The 16,154-nt window shown below is 53.6% G+C and overlaps 1 protein-coding gene across 2 annotated transcripts in view; it reads left to right on the top strand.

Moving 5' to 3' along the window:
* PKP1 (plakophilin 1) overlaps positions 1-14,873 on the top strand; it is a 49,099-nt gene extending 34,226 nt beyond the window's left edge. Inside the window, exons 5-15 of one of the 2 annotated variants that reach the window (XM_003264534.3) lie at positions 169-376; positions 1,255-1,432; positions 2,447-2,509; positions 2,899-3,013; positions 4,608-4,763; positions 5,634-5,810; positions 7,067-7,220; positions 7,582-7,768; positions 8,395-8,479; positions 10,649-10,755; positions 11,964-14,873. In XM_003264534.3, the coding sequence (XP_003264582.1) occupies positions 169-376; positions 1,255-1,432; positions 2,447-2,509; positions 2,899-3,013; positions 4,608-4,763; positions 5,634-5,810; positions 7,067-7,220; positions 7,582-7,768; positions 8,395-8,479; positions 10,649-10,723 (1,398 nt within the window). In that variant the 3' untranslated portion in view covers positions 10,724-10,755; positions 11,964-14,873. The remainder of the gene's footprint in view (positions 1-168; positions 377-1,254; positions 1,433-2,446; positions 2,510-2,898; positions 3,014-4,607; positions 4,764-5,633; positions 5,811-7,066; positions 7,221-7,581; positions 7,769-8,394; positions 8,480-10,648; positions 10,756-11,963) is intronic. The other variant, XM_003264533.3, reaches the window with a different exon arrangement.
* The last annotated feature ends 1,281 nt before the right edge of the window (positions 14,874-16,154 follow it).

The raw sequence follows: 16,154 nt of genomic DNA, 5'->3' as shown, positions 1-16,154 counted from the left end.
CTGGGTCAGTTATCATGACCTCACACTGCTTATTTATTTTAGTTGACTTGAATATTTCTGAACTGTTAGATTTTTTTGGTCTGAAAAAAAAAATCAGCTTTGGGTAGAGAATGACTAGGTCAGCCTCATCTCCCTTGACCAGGCAGTGTGGCGACTCTCTCATGGCAGGTCTATCAGCTGGGAGGCATCTGCAAGCTGGTGGACCTCCTCCGCAGCCCCAACCAGAACGTCCAGCAGGCTGCGGCAGGGGCCCTGCGCAACCTGGTGTTCAGGAGCACCACCAACAAGCTGGAGACCCGGAGACAGAATGGGATCCGCGAGGCAGTCAGCCTCCTGAGGAGAACCGGGAACGCCGAGATCCAGAAGCAGCTGACCGGTAGGATGCCACGGCCACTGAGAGGCAGCGTGGGGGCTGTGCAAGGCCACTGGCTATGGCCCCAGGCAGGGGTGCAAGCCAGTCTCTCCAGGCTGGGCCAAGACACAGCTGTGCAGATTTGGCCCGGGGCTAATATCCTGAGAGTTTAGTGACACTGGCCTTGGCCCAATTAGGAGCGTCCAGAGGGTGACCTTGGGTGGTGTGCACACACACAAGGGGTCACCATCTTTTTGAGGTTAAAGAGCAAAAGGAGGAAGGCTGATGTCCAGGCAAGATCCATATTCCACAAGCCCTGGGATTCCCAGGTGATGGAAAGAGAGTAAGACTGAGGGGAGAAGGGGTTAACAGGTCTTAAGCAACTACCCTGTGTTCAAGAAATATAGTAGGCACTCAAGGTGGGGGGCACAAGAGGAAGAGGTCACCATGAAGACCTAGAATTGGACTGGGAAGATCAGACCATGTACAGAGTAACAACTGATAAGTATTTCTGGCATAACTTTTAGATGGAAAAGAGACAGCACAGCGTTAGAAGATTCCAAGTGCTAAAATTTATACTAAAAACCACTGATCAATCAAACGTTTTTTGATCACTTTCCACATGCGTAATTTTGGCCTTGACAGAGAACTCTGAGATGTTCCCTGCCCTCAAGGAACCTTCAGTCTGGTTGGGGCATTGAGAAATAGCCTCATGACACTGACAGACAATAGGTTCTATAGACCAGGGCTACCTGGAAGGTGACATTTCAGTAGGGCCCATTTGCTAGAGTCCAGGCTGAGGCTGTTACCTCGGTCCCTAGGGCATCCTGAGCCTGGCACAAATTGGGTTGATGGTCTCTGACCGCCTGGCACAAATTGGGTTGATGGTCTCTGACCCCCAGGGCTGCTCTGGAACCTGTCTTCCACTGATGAGCTGAAGGAGGAGCTCATTGCCGACGCCCTGCCTGTTCTGGCCGACCGCGTCATCATTCCCTTCTCTGGCTGGTGTGATGGCAATAGCAACATGTCCCGGGAAGTGGTGGACCCTGAGGTCTTCTTCAATGCCACAGGCTGCTTGAGGTAAGAGAAGAGGACACATGGGGTCTTTTTGTCCCAGCCTTTGGCCCTTCCCCAGGCAGCCCCATCTCAGCCAACATTCAGCCAGTGCATAGAACATAACAGACAACCTGGCACTCGCTCTTATGGGCAGGCTCCAAGACACAGGGACTCAGGCTTCCTAACTTCTGTGGATCTGGATAAGGCCCAGTACCCTACCACCCCCTTTGAGAGAATGCAGTGGACATTAGTCAGGAATCTGAGTGTGGAAATGCCTGGATTTGAACATCCAAACTGGTTCAACCATTTCCCTCCTCCACCCCATGAAAAAATGCATTTCTTGTGCTATCTTGAAGAGTGTTCTTTTAGACAAAAGTCTACCGATGGGTTGCTAATGAGTCACTTCCCAGCTGTGGTGTTAAAACCGTTTGCCATGTTCATTGGCATGAATATGGCACTGCTTCGCCCAAAGTTGCCTAAGTTCCGTACCAGGGTGTGGCAAAGCCCCTGTGGGGCTGGTGGGAGGGCTTGTTCTAGAAGCAGAGGTTTACAAGCTGGCGAAAGGCGTGGGTGTGGAGGGGTGGCTGGTACAGGGCTTGGAACCCTGGAGCAGGATCCCTTTTAGGGTCTTTAATGGGGTTAGTCTTGCTTTAATGGGGTTTGTCTTTCCCAACTCTTGAGAATCCCCCCAGAGTGGTGGGTGCAGCTGGCATGTGCCTCTGTGTCTCAACTTGTGTTTCTCCCTGCCAGCCTCCGGTATCAGCCTCCAGGAAGCAGAGAGGCTGGGGAGATGAAAAGTGAGGGTAATTAAGAGTTTTATGGGGTTGATGTGCTACTGGTAGCAACAGCAGCCACACCCCACCTGCACCAGGCTGATGAGCCCACATTGCTTGGGGATGAGCCCAGATTGCTTGGCAGTGAGCCTACTGCTAGGGGCAGAACATAGCTTGGGTGGAGAGGGAGCTTCTGGTGCCCAGCCTGGCCACCCCCAGCTCCACTTCTGATCCAGCATCAACAGGGCTTCTTCCTGCCCCACAGAAAGAGACTGGGCATGCGGGAGCTTCTGGCTCTTGTTCCCCAAAGGGCCACTAGTAGCAGGGTGTGAGCCTTGGGCTGCAGCTGCAGAGGGACCATTGCCACATGGAGCCATTGCCAGTTATAAAGTTACTGGGCAGAGTGAAGGAGGAGAAGAACTCAGTGCAAATGAGACCTCATTTCAGCCTCAGCCAGGGCCAGGCAGAATTGGCTAAGTGGTTTCTCTTTCCTTCCTTTTTCATTTTTTCCTCTCTTCATTCCTTTCCTCCTTTTCCTCTTCTCCTTCCTTCCTTCTACCACAACTTCCAATCTCCACCCCGTCGTCTCCTCTCTGCCCTCCCCTCTCCTGCCTGTTCTCTCTCCTGCCTGTCCCCCACCACCCTCTCTTGTCCCCACCTTCCCCATTCTCTCTTCCCCCTTTCTCTGCCCTCTCCCACCCTCTGTTCTCTCTCCAGGAACCTGAGCTCAGCTGATGCAGGCCGCCAGACCATGCGTAACTACTCAGGGCTCATTGACTCCCTCATGGCCTATGTCCAGAGCTGTGTAGCGGCCAGCCGCTGTGATGACAAGGTGAGTGCATCCCCTGGTGGCACCCCGACCCCTAGGCCCAGCCACCTACATTTTCTGGGTGCCTTTGAGGCCTGGCCCGGCGACAAGACAGGAGCACAGAGTCACGGGTGGTAGAAGAGGCATCTGGATGCAGGGCCCAGTGGTGGCTACAGGGGTGGGCTCTGGGGACAGCGTGCCCATGCAAATCCACTCTCCCTCACTTAGAAGCGGAGTAGATGCAGCTGCTTCCCTAATCTCTCTGCTCCCTGGTTCACTCTTCACTCTAATGGAAATGGTCATAATCATATCAACCTCAAGGGTTGTCTGAAAGGCTCGATTAGTTAATAAGCAAAACACGAAGAGGGCCTGGCACAGAGGAAGCTCCCAGCAAGCATCTGCTGGCTGTGCTTCATTGGTGGTGCCGAGCCCTGTCCTGTGGACCCGAGCCCTGCCCCACAGCCCAGAGGAATCCATACTGGTGCCCCCAGGGCTTAGTGTCCCCCCTGAGATGAGGCTCCTTCTGCCACTGCTATCTTCCCACTGCCTCCCAGAAAAGCCATTGGCAGAGTCACCTTGCTGCCCTCTCTGGACTTCTGGACACACAGCACAGACAAACAGAAAGAAAAAAAAACTGTAGAGGGCAGATAAACAGAAGGCTAAGATGTTCCCACCATGGCAGGACAGTGGCTCAGGAGATGGTGAGGTCCAGCAGACTCCAGATCACCAGGGAACTGGCTGGCATCACATCACCTGGGTTCTCAGCACAGTTGCCGTGCGGAGGGATTTTATCTCCTGCTCCCTCAACTGGAAGCAACAGCAAGGTCGCAGAGGAGAGCCTTGTCGCTGGGCTGCTCAGCCTGCTTCCAAAGGGCAAGATGCTTTTCTGCTCTGGGCGCAATATCCCCAAAACCTGTGTAACCCCAAGCCGTGGAAGTCAGATTCCTTTAGACCCCAGCAAGGGCCAAACATTATTAGGAGGGTAAATCTGCTGCCCCCAAACCCTAGTCCTGGAGGTTTGCCAAAGGAGATTGACAAAGATCTGGGCCCAGCTGCCATGATGAAGCCCTGGGCTCCAGGTGTTGCTGTGTCTTGTGTGGACTTAGCACTGCTGACATTGACAGCTAAGGACTGGCCACAGGAAGAAGGAATGATGGGAACACCAGATGGCTTTGGAATCTAGAGGCATGGGGCTTCTTCTGGAGGAGTTTGTTCTGGGAAAAAAAGACACATTCTTCAATATCCCAGTCTGCCCATTGGCATGTTGTCCATAGCAGTCCTACCACACACTAGGCCCTGTGATAAGTCCTTTCTCTGTATCATCTTCCAAATAGCCTAGTGAAGTGGATAATTGTAGTCCCATTTTACAGTTGAGATAGCTGAGGCCCAGAGAAGTGAGGCCAGTCAAGTTCATGCAGCCAGGAAATGACATATTCAAACTCAGCTCCCAGAGGTGGCCCTGGAAGACCTCCCAGGCTGAGAGTGTGGTGGTGCCTGCGCTCATCTTTCCCGATGCAGCCCAGGTGCCTCTGCTCTCTTATTAGCTAGGGTAGGTGGTAGGCCAGGAGCCTGTCGGGCTAGGCAGAGGCTCAGGCCCATGCCTCTCCTTGGTCCCCAGTCTGTGGAAAACTGCATGTGTGTTCTGCACAACCTCTCCTACCGCCTGGACGCCGAGGTGCCCACCCGCTACCGCCAGCTGGAGTATAATGCCCGCAACGCCTACACCGAGAAGTCCTCCACTGGCTGCTTCAGCAACAAGAGTGACAAGATGATGGTGAGTACAGCATCAGCAGGGCCAGGGCCTGCCCCATCAAGCACCCCACCAGGAGCCACTGCCTCATCTGCCCTTTCCTCTGGGCCCTCCTGGAGCCTGAAGCCAGCCCTAAGGGACAGGCCCATGCTGACACCTTGGCCTGGGGCTCAGGGTGCACTCCGGGAGCTGGGTAGAGGCCATTCATCTTGCACAAGGGGGAATCTGTTCTTGGAACTGTAGGGGCTCAGACCACCTTAGAGATCAAAAACTCCAGCCCTCTGTTTGCGGGCCTTGGTCTTTCTTCCTGTATAATGAGTCAAGTCTCCCCCATCTTCTCCCTTGCCCTTGAGGATCTGAGGAAAGCCAGAACTCTCACCCTTTCTGGCCTTGGTTCCCACCATCTCCTGAGCCCTCCCAGGTTTCCCCAGAAACCGGGAATGGGTTGTCAGGCCTCCTTCACTGGGCCCAGCTGTGGAATCCAGGTCTCAGGTCACCCTCGTTGGCCCAGGGTGGGTCAAACCTACTGTCTGAGTCTGGAAGAGGAGGAAGCATCATGATGGGAGAGCCCAAAGCAGCCCCACATATCTGGAAGGTTTGGGCCAAGGCTGCCCTGGAACACAGCTCCCAAGATGCCAGGATGCTCTCTTCTCCCACATCCTGGGACAGTCTGGGGGACCATGGCCCATTTCTGCATCCCATGGAGCTGCTGCAGTGCATAGAGGAAAGGGGTGCAGTGGGGTTGTCCTAGGCTCCCTGCCTCCTCAGGCGCTTCCTCAGCTCGCCCTATCTGGAACCACGACCCTGAGGCTGGGTGGACGGGGACAGAATGCCCGGGTTGTGTCCTCTCACGAGGCTCCCCACTGACCCCCCTGACTTGCTGTTTATCCTCAGAACAACAACTACGACTGCCCCCTGCCCGAGGAAGAGACCAACCCCAAGGGCAGTGGCTGGTTGTATCATTCAGATGCCATCCGCACCTACCTGAACCTCATGGGCAAGAGCAAGAAAGATGCCACCCTGGAGGCCTGTGCGGGTGCCCTGCAGAACCTGACAGCCAGCAAGGGGCTGGTGAGTGGGGCTGTACCTTCTCTCCCTCAGCAGCCCCATCCTCCAGCCACCATCCAGGCTCTGCTCCCTCCTTTTCCCCCCAGCTTGTCCCCTGGCTTCGGAGCCTCCCATGAGCAGAGTGCCTGGCATATGCTGGGCTCTGGGCTGGGCACTGGGGAAACACCCCTGCCCTTTAGGAGATGCTGGGGGGTGCAGAGTGGGTGGGCCCACTGATGCTGGATTCTGTCCATGCCCACAAAATCCCCCTGGCCACATGGTTCCTGGTCCCCGGCTGGCCTCCTGGGCTCTGCTTGAGGTCGGGGAATGGGGTGGAGAAGGTGTTTGGCAAAAGGAGTTTCCCATTTGTTGAACTGACAAAGGTGGAAAAACAGGGTTTGGGGTCCAAGCAGGTCCAGAGAAGATGTGACAGAATCCGGGCAGATGTTGAGGCCAAATGTATGTAGCTTGGAGGGCACAGTGGTATGGGGCAGAGCCAGAGGAAACCTGTTTGCAATCAAGAAGAGTTGAGATGGGCCAGGCGGCCAACTGTTCTTCAGTTTTACTTAGGACAAGGGAACCGAGCAGCAGCAGCAGCACTAGAGTAGACCGAGGGCAGAGAACTTCCCTGGCTGTGAGGAGTGAGGCTGGGCAGTTCTGAGAACGCCAAACCCACCTAGACTTGTTACACCCAGGATGGCTATGTTGCTTAGAGGCCTGGGCGAACTGGCCTACCTCTAGGGGACCCCAGTTCTCTCTCCATGTGGGCCCAGACCCTTTCTTAGCCCTCTTTTCTCAGGCAAGCCCTCAACAAATATGTGTTGGATTCTAAAGAGGTAGGAAAGTTGGAAGAAGATGGCCAGATGTTTAATTGACAAATACCCTTGACCATATAGTTTCACATGGGCAGATAGTGTGGGGAAACATAATGGGGGCAGCGCTGAGACAGTGGGGTGAGAGAGCAGCATTGGACGCTTGGGTTACTCTAGAAGCTGACTCTGGGTCACTGTGAGTAGGGGAAATGAGACTTCCCTCTCTCCACCCATCTGGGCTGCAGGCTGATCCAGGAGACAGGATCAGGGCTGGGAAAGGGGAGGTGCATGTTAGCCTAGGTTTCTGTAGTTGCCCACATGTGAGCAGATTTTTGTGTCTGCTAGTGCTTCCAATGTGAAAGAGAAAGAGTTCTGGGATGTCTGCCTTTGGGGTTCCCTGCCCCTTTCTGCCTGCCATGGTGCCTGGGAAGCCACAAGCTAGCTCATCATCTACTCCTTCTCTCTTAGATGTCCAGTGGCATGAGCCAATTGATTGGGCTGAAGGAAAAGGGCCTGCCACAAATTGCCCGCCTCCTGCAATCTGGCAACTCTGATGTGGTGCGGTCCGGAGCCTCCCTCCTGAGCAACATGTCCCGCCACCCTCTGCTGCACAGAGTGATGGGTAAGGTCCCTCTCTCTCCTCCCCCTCTAGCTAAGACATGGCAGGCTCCCTGCAATTCAAAGCCTGCTTGAAGGTCATCCTTTAAGCCATTGCCTGGGATGAACACTCCAGGAAAGGAAGCTGGCCAAAGACAGGTGTGCAGACAGGAGGGGGGAGCCTGTCACGTGAGGGCTGGGAGCAGATCTGCAAAAGTCCTACCTGGGTCTCTGAGCCCTGAGTTGGAGCTGCCAGGAAGCCCTGAGGGCCACCTGGCTCAGAGCCTGGCAGAAGGCTATCCAAGAGTGTGGCCCCAGAGGGAACCCCTCAGCCCTTCCTTCCCCAGTCATCCTGACCCTGTGCCCCAAACTCCTTCCTCTCTCAGGGAACCAGGTGTTCCCAGAGGTGACCAGGCTCCTCACCAGCCACACTGGCAATACCAGCAACTCCGAAGACATCTTGTCCTCAGCCTGCTACACCGTGAGGAACCTGATGGCCTCGCAGCCACAGCTGGCCAAGCAGTACTTCTCCAGCAGCATGCTCAACAACATCATCAACTTGTGCCGCAGCAGGTGGGCGGGGGGTTGCTCCCACGGGCCGCACCCCAGTCAGAGCCCCTCCTCACCCTGCACAGCAGGAGGCAGTCCTGCAGCTCTCCGTGGAGCAGGGGAAGCACCCAGGGCAGGGGGAGCCAGGGATGGGGGAGGCTTGAATGGAGGAGAAGTTCCAGAAGCCGAGAGTGCATGGAGAGAAGGGTCCAGCATCCAGGCCCCAGGGCTGCACAGAGGGAAGAGGCAACACACTTCCTGGCTGGGGAACTCGGGGGCACAAGGTCCTCAGAGGGCCAGCAGGAGGCATGGGGCAGCAGGTCCAACTGAATAGGGACTTTATCCTGCTCTGTGGTGCTCCCTCTTCCACAGACAAGGCTGGGGACTGGAGTGGAAGAGCACTGCCACCTCATGGCCCCTAAGGAGAGTCCTGGGGTGCTCTAGGTGGGCAGGGGCATGGGGTTGTGCCCACTGGGTAGGGTGACCAGGCTCACCACACCCCAATGGGGCTCCTCTCTTTTGCACACCTGAGGCCTCCTCTGAGGCCTCCCCTGTGTCCAGGCCCTGGCAGTGGGGGTGGGAGGGAAGAGGGTGTTCCTTCTCACACCTCCTGGAATCTCATCTCACAAATGCACTTTTCACCTGCCCAGTGCCTCACCCAAGGCTGCAGAAGCTGCCCGGCTTCTCCTGTCTGACATGTGGTCCAGCAGGGAACTGCAGGGTGTCCTCAGACAGGTAAGAGCCCAGGACATCATCCTCTTCTGAGGTTCTTCCTGCTCATGAGTAGAGGGACTGGCATATGCTGGGTTCTGGGCTGGGCACTAGAGAAATGCCCCTGCCCTTCGGGACAGTCTGAGAAACAAAGACAGCGTCTACGTGAAAATGAATGTGATGAACATTCTGATCAAGTCTCTGGGCTCTGAGATCTGAGAGGGGTGCTGAGAACATGGAGGGCAGAGGAAATCAAGGAAATGTGTGAGAGGCCTGGGGTGGGATCCTTTAGGAGCAAACTGAAAAGCAGAGTGGACAAAAAGCACACAAGTCTTTTGAGGGCATGGGGTGCACTCCAGCTAGAAAAGTAGGTTTGGGCTAGGTTACAAAACCCTTCTAATTTCAGACTGAAGCCTTGGACTTGTACCTTTGGCACTGGGGAGCCACTGAAAGTTTTGAATAGAGGGTCTCATGATGAAAGCAGCACCAAAGCTCACCCTGTGAGCAAGGCAGGGTGGGCTGAGAAGCTTGGAGGCTGCTGTCCTTGTCCTGTGGTGACCTTGGCCTCCTCTCTGTCCTCCACCCCTCCCTACCTAGCCAGGTACAGAATCCTCTAGGGTATAAGGTCTTGTTGTATGACATCTTCACATGACCCCTTCTTTCCCATTCCTCAGTGATAAGCATGGACATAAAGGACAGGAGGCAAAAGAAACGGAGCAGTGGGGCTGATTAGGCTGTAGATTTTAGCTTGGAGACTATGGTTACATTCACAAAGACAGATCAGATGGGGAGAGCCTGAGAAGGCATGGTGTCCAAAGATGATTGGGGAAATCTGAAGGTCACAGCAAAGGGTGGCCCTTGTTCTCCATGTGACAATCCAGAGCTCCTTTCCAACAGCACTGCAGTGAAGATGGGCTTGGCAAATGGCAGCTGCCAGATAGACAAAGGGAGACGAGGAGGCAGGTAAGGAGGAGTGGTGAGAGCTTCTTCCCACCGTGTAATGGTGGTCCAAAGCATTCAGCTTACCCCAAAACACAAACAGAGTCCACCCCCGGCCTAAGACACACAAAGAATCCACTGACATCGCTCTCGGTGGGAATTCCCTTCTACACATGCCTTTGGGAACCAGCGTCCCCATTCAGTCTCCACTCCTCCCTCCAGCTGTGCTTGACAACCGTCCTGGGCATGATCTAGTTGGTGCTTCTGTTCTCAAAGGGCCTTCACATCCATCATGCATTGAGTTGTCACAAGCACAGGTGAGACAGGCCACATGGCTTGTGTCCATTTTGCTGAATAGGGAATCAGGGTCCAAGGAGTTTGTCTTGATTCAGAGTCAGGGCATGAGCCGTGCTCAACAGGAATGAGCATGCCAATCTGCAGAAGAAAAATGGCATCACGTAATACATGCCCAAAGACAGGAGGAGCAGGGCTTCGAATCAGCTGCTGTTTTGGATACCCTATGCCATCTCCCCTCCTGTTCCCACAGGTCGGTGATGGCTGGCTTGGCTCTCAGAGCTCAGGGCTGGCAGCAGGACCCTCTTTTCAAGGGCACCTGGGCCTATTGCTGCATTAAAATCTGGCTGTCCACATTCACCTGGAAGCATGTATTGGGTACCTGCTGTATGCTGGGAGAAATAACAGGAACAAGACTCACTCTCCATCCAGCAGGCGCTCAGGGGCTAGTGGGATCGGAGGTGGAGAACAGACAAGTAAACAGAACCTTCTAGCGCAGCGGCTTCTTACCAGTGCCAGCCCCCTGCTCCTGTGTTTGAGAAACACTGGGCATGTCCTCTCTGCCCAAGGGCTCTTGTCAGAATTGTTTAAAAAAAGAAAAGATAGAGATGGTCAGAGGCAAGAACAATTGACAACTCCTCTAATCTGATTTTGATTGTTGCTCTGTTTAAAAAATAATACTAGCCTAAATCCTCATGCCTTGACTCCGGTTTCTGAAAATGCAAGCAGGAAATTCAAATGTGTCAGTGGAAGCTGAAACACATTTCACCGACTCATGGAGAGTTATTATGTTTGGTTGCACAGTTACTGAGGCCAGTTTTCGCCTGGACACATGTACTTAGTGATAAGAGAGAGGCTATGTGAGCCGAGGTTGGTCTGGGAGGGCAGCGGGCAGTGTCTGACCCCAAAGCAAGCCCCACACAGTTTTGTGTCATTTGGTTGCTGTTTCTCCCTTTGCAGCAAGGTTTCGATAGGAACATGCTGGGAACCTTAGCTGGGGCCAACAGCCTCAGGAACTTCACCTCCCGATTCTAAGAAGAGGCTGTCCAAGCAAGTTAGGCTTGCAGGTAAGAATCGCCCCACCCTCAGGGCAAGGGATGCCTCTGGGACCACTGCAACAGCCTCAGCCAGTCTCAGAGACAGGGGCTAGGCCTGTGCTCCCAGGGACACAGAAGCATCCTTTTGCCCGGCTCTGGACAACACAAGCAGTTGTGTAGACTGCTTGGCTGGGGGCGTAGGTTGTCCCACCCTCAGGACGTTAGGGGTGTATAATGTCCTGGGAGTTTCAGAGGGGTCAGAGGGTCTGGGCAGGACTGCTAGGTACGAATGTGTGGGTTGTACACTGAACAACACAGGTGGTGCCCTTCACATGGACTACAGTGAGTTCTACAATATGGATAACTGGAGTTCTAGAATATGTCATTCTGGGCTTGGCCATCCACAGCTCACTTTTTTATCCTTTTATAATTCACTTTCCAGTCTCTGCACATGCCCAGTATGGACAAGCTTATTTCCAGCTGATGATTCTAGGCCCCAGAAACTCAGAACTAATCCTATGACAAAGGCTTGCAAGGCTTAGTGTTCATTGGAATCATATGGGTTGCTTGCTAAAATGCACACACTTGGCCCAACCCCAGCTATTCTGACTCAATAGCCCTGCAGTGGGATCCAGGAAAGTCTATTTTTAAACAAGCGTCTAAAGTGTTTCTGATGCAGGTAAACTGAGAATCACAAATAGATACTCCAGCCAGATGTCATCACCCCTAGAGAGGGGCCTCAGAGGCAGCCCAGCATGGAGCCATCTGCAAATAGCCTGGGATCAAGACAGGGTCTCCTGAGCTGAGGGGGACCTCTTAGCCAGGCTGTCTGCCAGCACCCCCCACCCCAATCCCTGGTGGGGAGAGAGGACTGTAACTTTGGTCTGGATGAAGGTTAAATAAGACTTCAGATATCCTCTCCTGGTAAACGAGCTGCAACAACTTGAAGGCGGAAAAGGGCAAAGAGATTCGGTTTGGCAAATCCTTAATGAACACCACCTTCTTGCTTAGTGAGGAACACGGTGGGCAGGGGACAGTGTGGCAGGACGGCAGACAAAGCTGACAAGCTTCGGAATCCACAGGGCAACCTATAAATGTGTCTGGGCAGCCCTGAATCCAGTCTCAGGCCAGGGCACACTTGAGGGCCGATGTGAGAAGAGGGTGGCGGTCCAGGTTGGGCTTGTGGTGTGGAAACATCTCACTGTAAACACTAACTGGAGGACTTTCTCCTTTTCCAGGAAGATATGACCCAGCTGAGAAGCCCTCAGGCCTCGCTGGATGGGGTTTTCTGTCCATCCTGTGCAGTATTTGGAAAAGTTCACAAGAAACTGAGAAGAAACTTAAAAACTGTGGATAATGGAAATATTTTTAGATTTTTTTTTCCTTGGGGGAACTGGTACGCAATGGGGGTTAGGGAGGTTGGGGGGGCGCTTTCTTGAGTTAAAGGTGCTTACATGTGATGTCAATATTTCTTCCTCTGAGAAATGGTATATATATGTGTATAATGTAAGTGTGTGCATGCATGTGCGCGGGCATGTGTGTGTGTGTGAGCGTCTTAAAGCATAACCACAAACTGCAAAAAGCTAGGTAAGCTATTTTGTTGCAGCTCATAAGGTGGTGAAAAGGACTCTCCTGTGTTTCTTACTCATAGGCAAGGACAACATGTGCTTTTTGGTGAGCTGCTCATAGTTCCTGAAATGTATGGTGCCAGGGCAAGGGGGCCATCACTGCAGTCAGGCCCTCAGAGGAGTCCTGCAGGCTTCCTACCAGCGGTCTCTGGGGGTGCAGGAGTAACTGGGGCTGGGCCAGCCTCCCCACTTACGAGGCTGCTTTCCAGGAAGGGAGGTCTGGTGTATCTCATGGGAAAATCTGGTGTGTCTGCAATGCCACCCCTCCAGCAGCGCCACAAGAACTGAGGTTGGGCAGGTTTGGGGTTCCAGAGGACAGCAGGACACTCTTGCATACTTTGCCAAACGAGGGCTGTTCAGGGGAGTAGGAGCTGAAAGATGGTGCCTGCCACCCTCTTGGGCTGTGTGCCCATCAGAGCAGGCTCAGCCTGCAAAGGCCCTGCATTCAGAGGTCTTGTAATCTACTTGTTGCAGTAGAAAGAAGGTAAAAAATGATTTTTTTAAGCAAAGCTATTTTACTGCAGCTCTTTCCCAAGAGCTGTTCTGGGAATGGCTGGTCTTCATATTCCCAGTGGAGAGGGGAACAGGTGGGGCTGGGCATATACCTATTCCGGCTTCTAGTGGGATGGAGTTGGGGTATAGAAATTAACCAGGAAGATGTTTCCACCAAGTCTGCTGTGAGTCAAGTGAGGGAGTGTTTGGGGTCCCAGGAGACTTGGTAGGGGGGGAGTTTGGGTAGACTAGGAAAGGAAAGTGCCATATCAGGGTACCGGCAAGCCCACATCCCAGCCAGGGGCCATGCCCCACTTCCCCTGACCCCAGCTGTCCTGTCTCCACTCTGTGAAACCCACAGGGGATGTGATAAACAGGGCTATTAGGGGCATCAGCCACATTGAGACCCCAGAGTCTGTGCACTTCAGACGAGCAGTAGCAGGAGGACTTCCGAGGGCCTTGTGAGAAAACCTGTGTGGACAACCCTTGGTGTACACTAAGACAGAGCAGAGCCCAGCGCTCCCAAGCCTTCCTCCTTCCAGCCTCTACCTCTATGCTAGCACTGCTGGTGTTAGAGAGGAATTAACTTCCTGGTCTGTGCCCTTCTCTAGAAGAATATAAGATGCTCCTCCTCCTCACCCCTTCTCAGCCTCCTCCCAAGTCTCTTCCTCTTCTGCACCATCCCCGAGTCCGAACCCACCTCTTGCCCTAGCAGTCAGGCTAGAAACACCGATGTGGACTCAGTATGACAACTGAGATGGGGGAAGCCAGACATGTGAGGACGCTGTCCTCCGAGAGGTGTCCCCGGCCATTAGCCAGCTGTGCTGTGGTGCTGTGGGTCTGTCACACCCTCCCTTGCTTCTGCTCACACTGGGAGGCCCACTCCTGGCTCACCTCTCCCTCTCAGGGAGCCACGTGGGAGCCTGGATCCCTGGCCTGTCCTGGGCATAGGTTTCAGGGGCCTCCTTTGTTGTCATCAGAACCCAGAGGAATTCTTCTCCTCACAAATATTTATGGCATACCAATCTGTGCTGGGCAGTGTCCTAAGCACTTAGACTACACCAGGGAAGAACACAGACCACATCCCTGTCCTCATGCAGCTTATGTTTTCCTGGAGGAAAGCGGAGACACAAGTCCTTGGCTTTAGGGCTCCCCCGGGTGGGGGCTGTACAGTCCGGTCAGGGCGGGAGGGGAAATGCACCGCTGCATGTGAGCCTTACCAGCCCAGGCGGATGCCCCTTCCCCTTAGCACTACCCTGGCCTCCTGCCTCCCCTCGCCTCATGTTCCTCCCACCTCCAAAGAATGAAGAGCCCCATGGGCCCAGCCCCCGCCCTGGGAACCAGGCAACCTTCCAGACCTCAGGGGCTGAGGCGGACAGTTAGGGCAGGCCTGACTTGGGTGACATTGCCCATTCCCTCTGAGGCCAGCTCAGGTCACCCGGGCCTGTCACTTTGAGAGGGGCAAAACTGAGAGGGGCTTTTCCTAGAGAAGGAGAGCAAGGAGTTTGCCAGGCTTCATGTAGCCGACACCTGTCTCAGGAGTTTAAGTCCAATAGGCCTCACACTACCAGGGCCAATGCCCAAAATAAGAAGTTCCAATTTGGGGCCAGATGAGGAAGGACACAGACTCTGCCCCCACCCTGACCCTGGGATCTCCTGTGCTGGTGGCCAATGACAAATCCAGTCATTGGCCACCAGCCACCTCTGCAGTGCGGACCACACTAGCAGCCCTGACTCCACACTCCTCCTGGGGACCCAAGAGGCAGTGTTGCTGTCTGCGTGTCCACCTTGGAATCTGGCTGAGCTGGCTGGGAGGACCAAGACTGTGGCTGGGGTGGGCAGGGAAGGGAAGCCGGGGGCTGCTGTGAGGGATCTTGGAGCTTCCCTATAGCCCACCCTCCCCTTGCTTCATGTTTGTAGAGGAACCTTGTGCTGGCCAGGCCCGGTTTCCTTATGTGATACACTAATGTATTTGCTTTTTTTGGAAATAGAGAATATCAATAAATGGCTAGTGTTTCTTTGAACTTTTTCGAGGAGTGGATTCTTTGGGGTGCTGTTGAGGGATGAAGGGGCTACTCATTTCCTTCCATGATCTCCTCTTACCTTGTACCAGGCAAGGACTGAGAATGCCACCTGGGGGCACAGGGACAGCGCTATCCACGGACACCTGCTCTACAGCAGCACATCGAGCCTCACCGCAGCTCCATGACACTAGGATTGCTGTCCTGATTTTTAAAATAAGTAAAGTGAGACAGGGAAGGAACAAATACCCACAGGGTCACACAGCTTGTAAATGTCCCCAAGCCTGAACCCATTCAGGTGGGGCATCTGTAGGAAAGAGAAATTCAAAGATGAAGGTCAAGGAGTTGGTGTTTTTTTAGTTTTATTTATTTACTTTTTGAGACAGGGGTTTTGCTCTGTTGCCCAGGCTGGAGTACAGGGATGAGATCATGGCTCAAAGAGGGCTCAACCTCCCAGGCTCAAGCAATCCTCCCAGCTAAGGCTCCCAACTATGGGTCTCACTATGTTGCCCAGGCTGGTCTCGAACTCCTGGACTCAAGTGATCCTTCTGACTTCGCCTGTCAAAGCACTGGGATTACAGGCATGAGCCACTGTGCCCAGCTGGAGCTGATGTTTATTGAATGCCTATTCTACCTGGGTTCTATATTGCGTGCTGGAGGGTCACAAAAACAAAGGATGTGATGGGCCCCAACCTCAAAAGTCTCATAAGGGACAAGACAAGCATAAGGAAACTGAAGCATGTGTAGTAAATTCCAAGTAGTGGTGTGGACATAACCACCGTGGGCCATCAGTGCCAGTCATGGCCACCTGGGTGGAGGAGGTCAGGATGCTTGGGGAAGGGCTGAATGTGAGCTTTTCCCAATTTGAAAGGGTGGTGACTGGCAAGGCCCCTCTACTACAGCACATGGCCCTGACCTCCTGGACCATCCCACAGTTTAGTAATGTCCAGAGAGTTCAGAGAGAAGGAGCTGTACCACAGACAGAAGAAGATGGCCTATCTGTGGCCTGGACTGTTAAATACACGAGGCCTGGGACATCCAAAAAATGTTTTGAGACCTGAAAAATATGTATTGGCTCCAAAATGTAAGATCAAGTTACAAATTTACAATCAACAAATGTTTAGATTGCTAAGCTTTCATTGGAATATAGCATGCATGCAGAAACATGTACAACTGAAAATGCATGCAGCTCAATGAAGCTTCACAAATGAATAGCACCCAGACTGAGAAACAGAACATTACCAGCACCCAAAACCCTGCTCAGACCCCTTCAGGTCACTGTCCTCCT

Source organism: Nomascus leucogenys, chromosome 9 (assembly GCF_006542625.1).
Source record: "Nomascus leucogenys isolate Asia chromosome 9, Asia_NLE_v1, whole genome shotgun sequence".
NCBI lineage: Eukaryota > Metazoa > Chordata > Mammalia > Primates > Hylobatidae > Nomascus > Nomascus leucogenys.
This window is presented reverse-complemented; position numbering and strand designations above follow the sequence as displayed.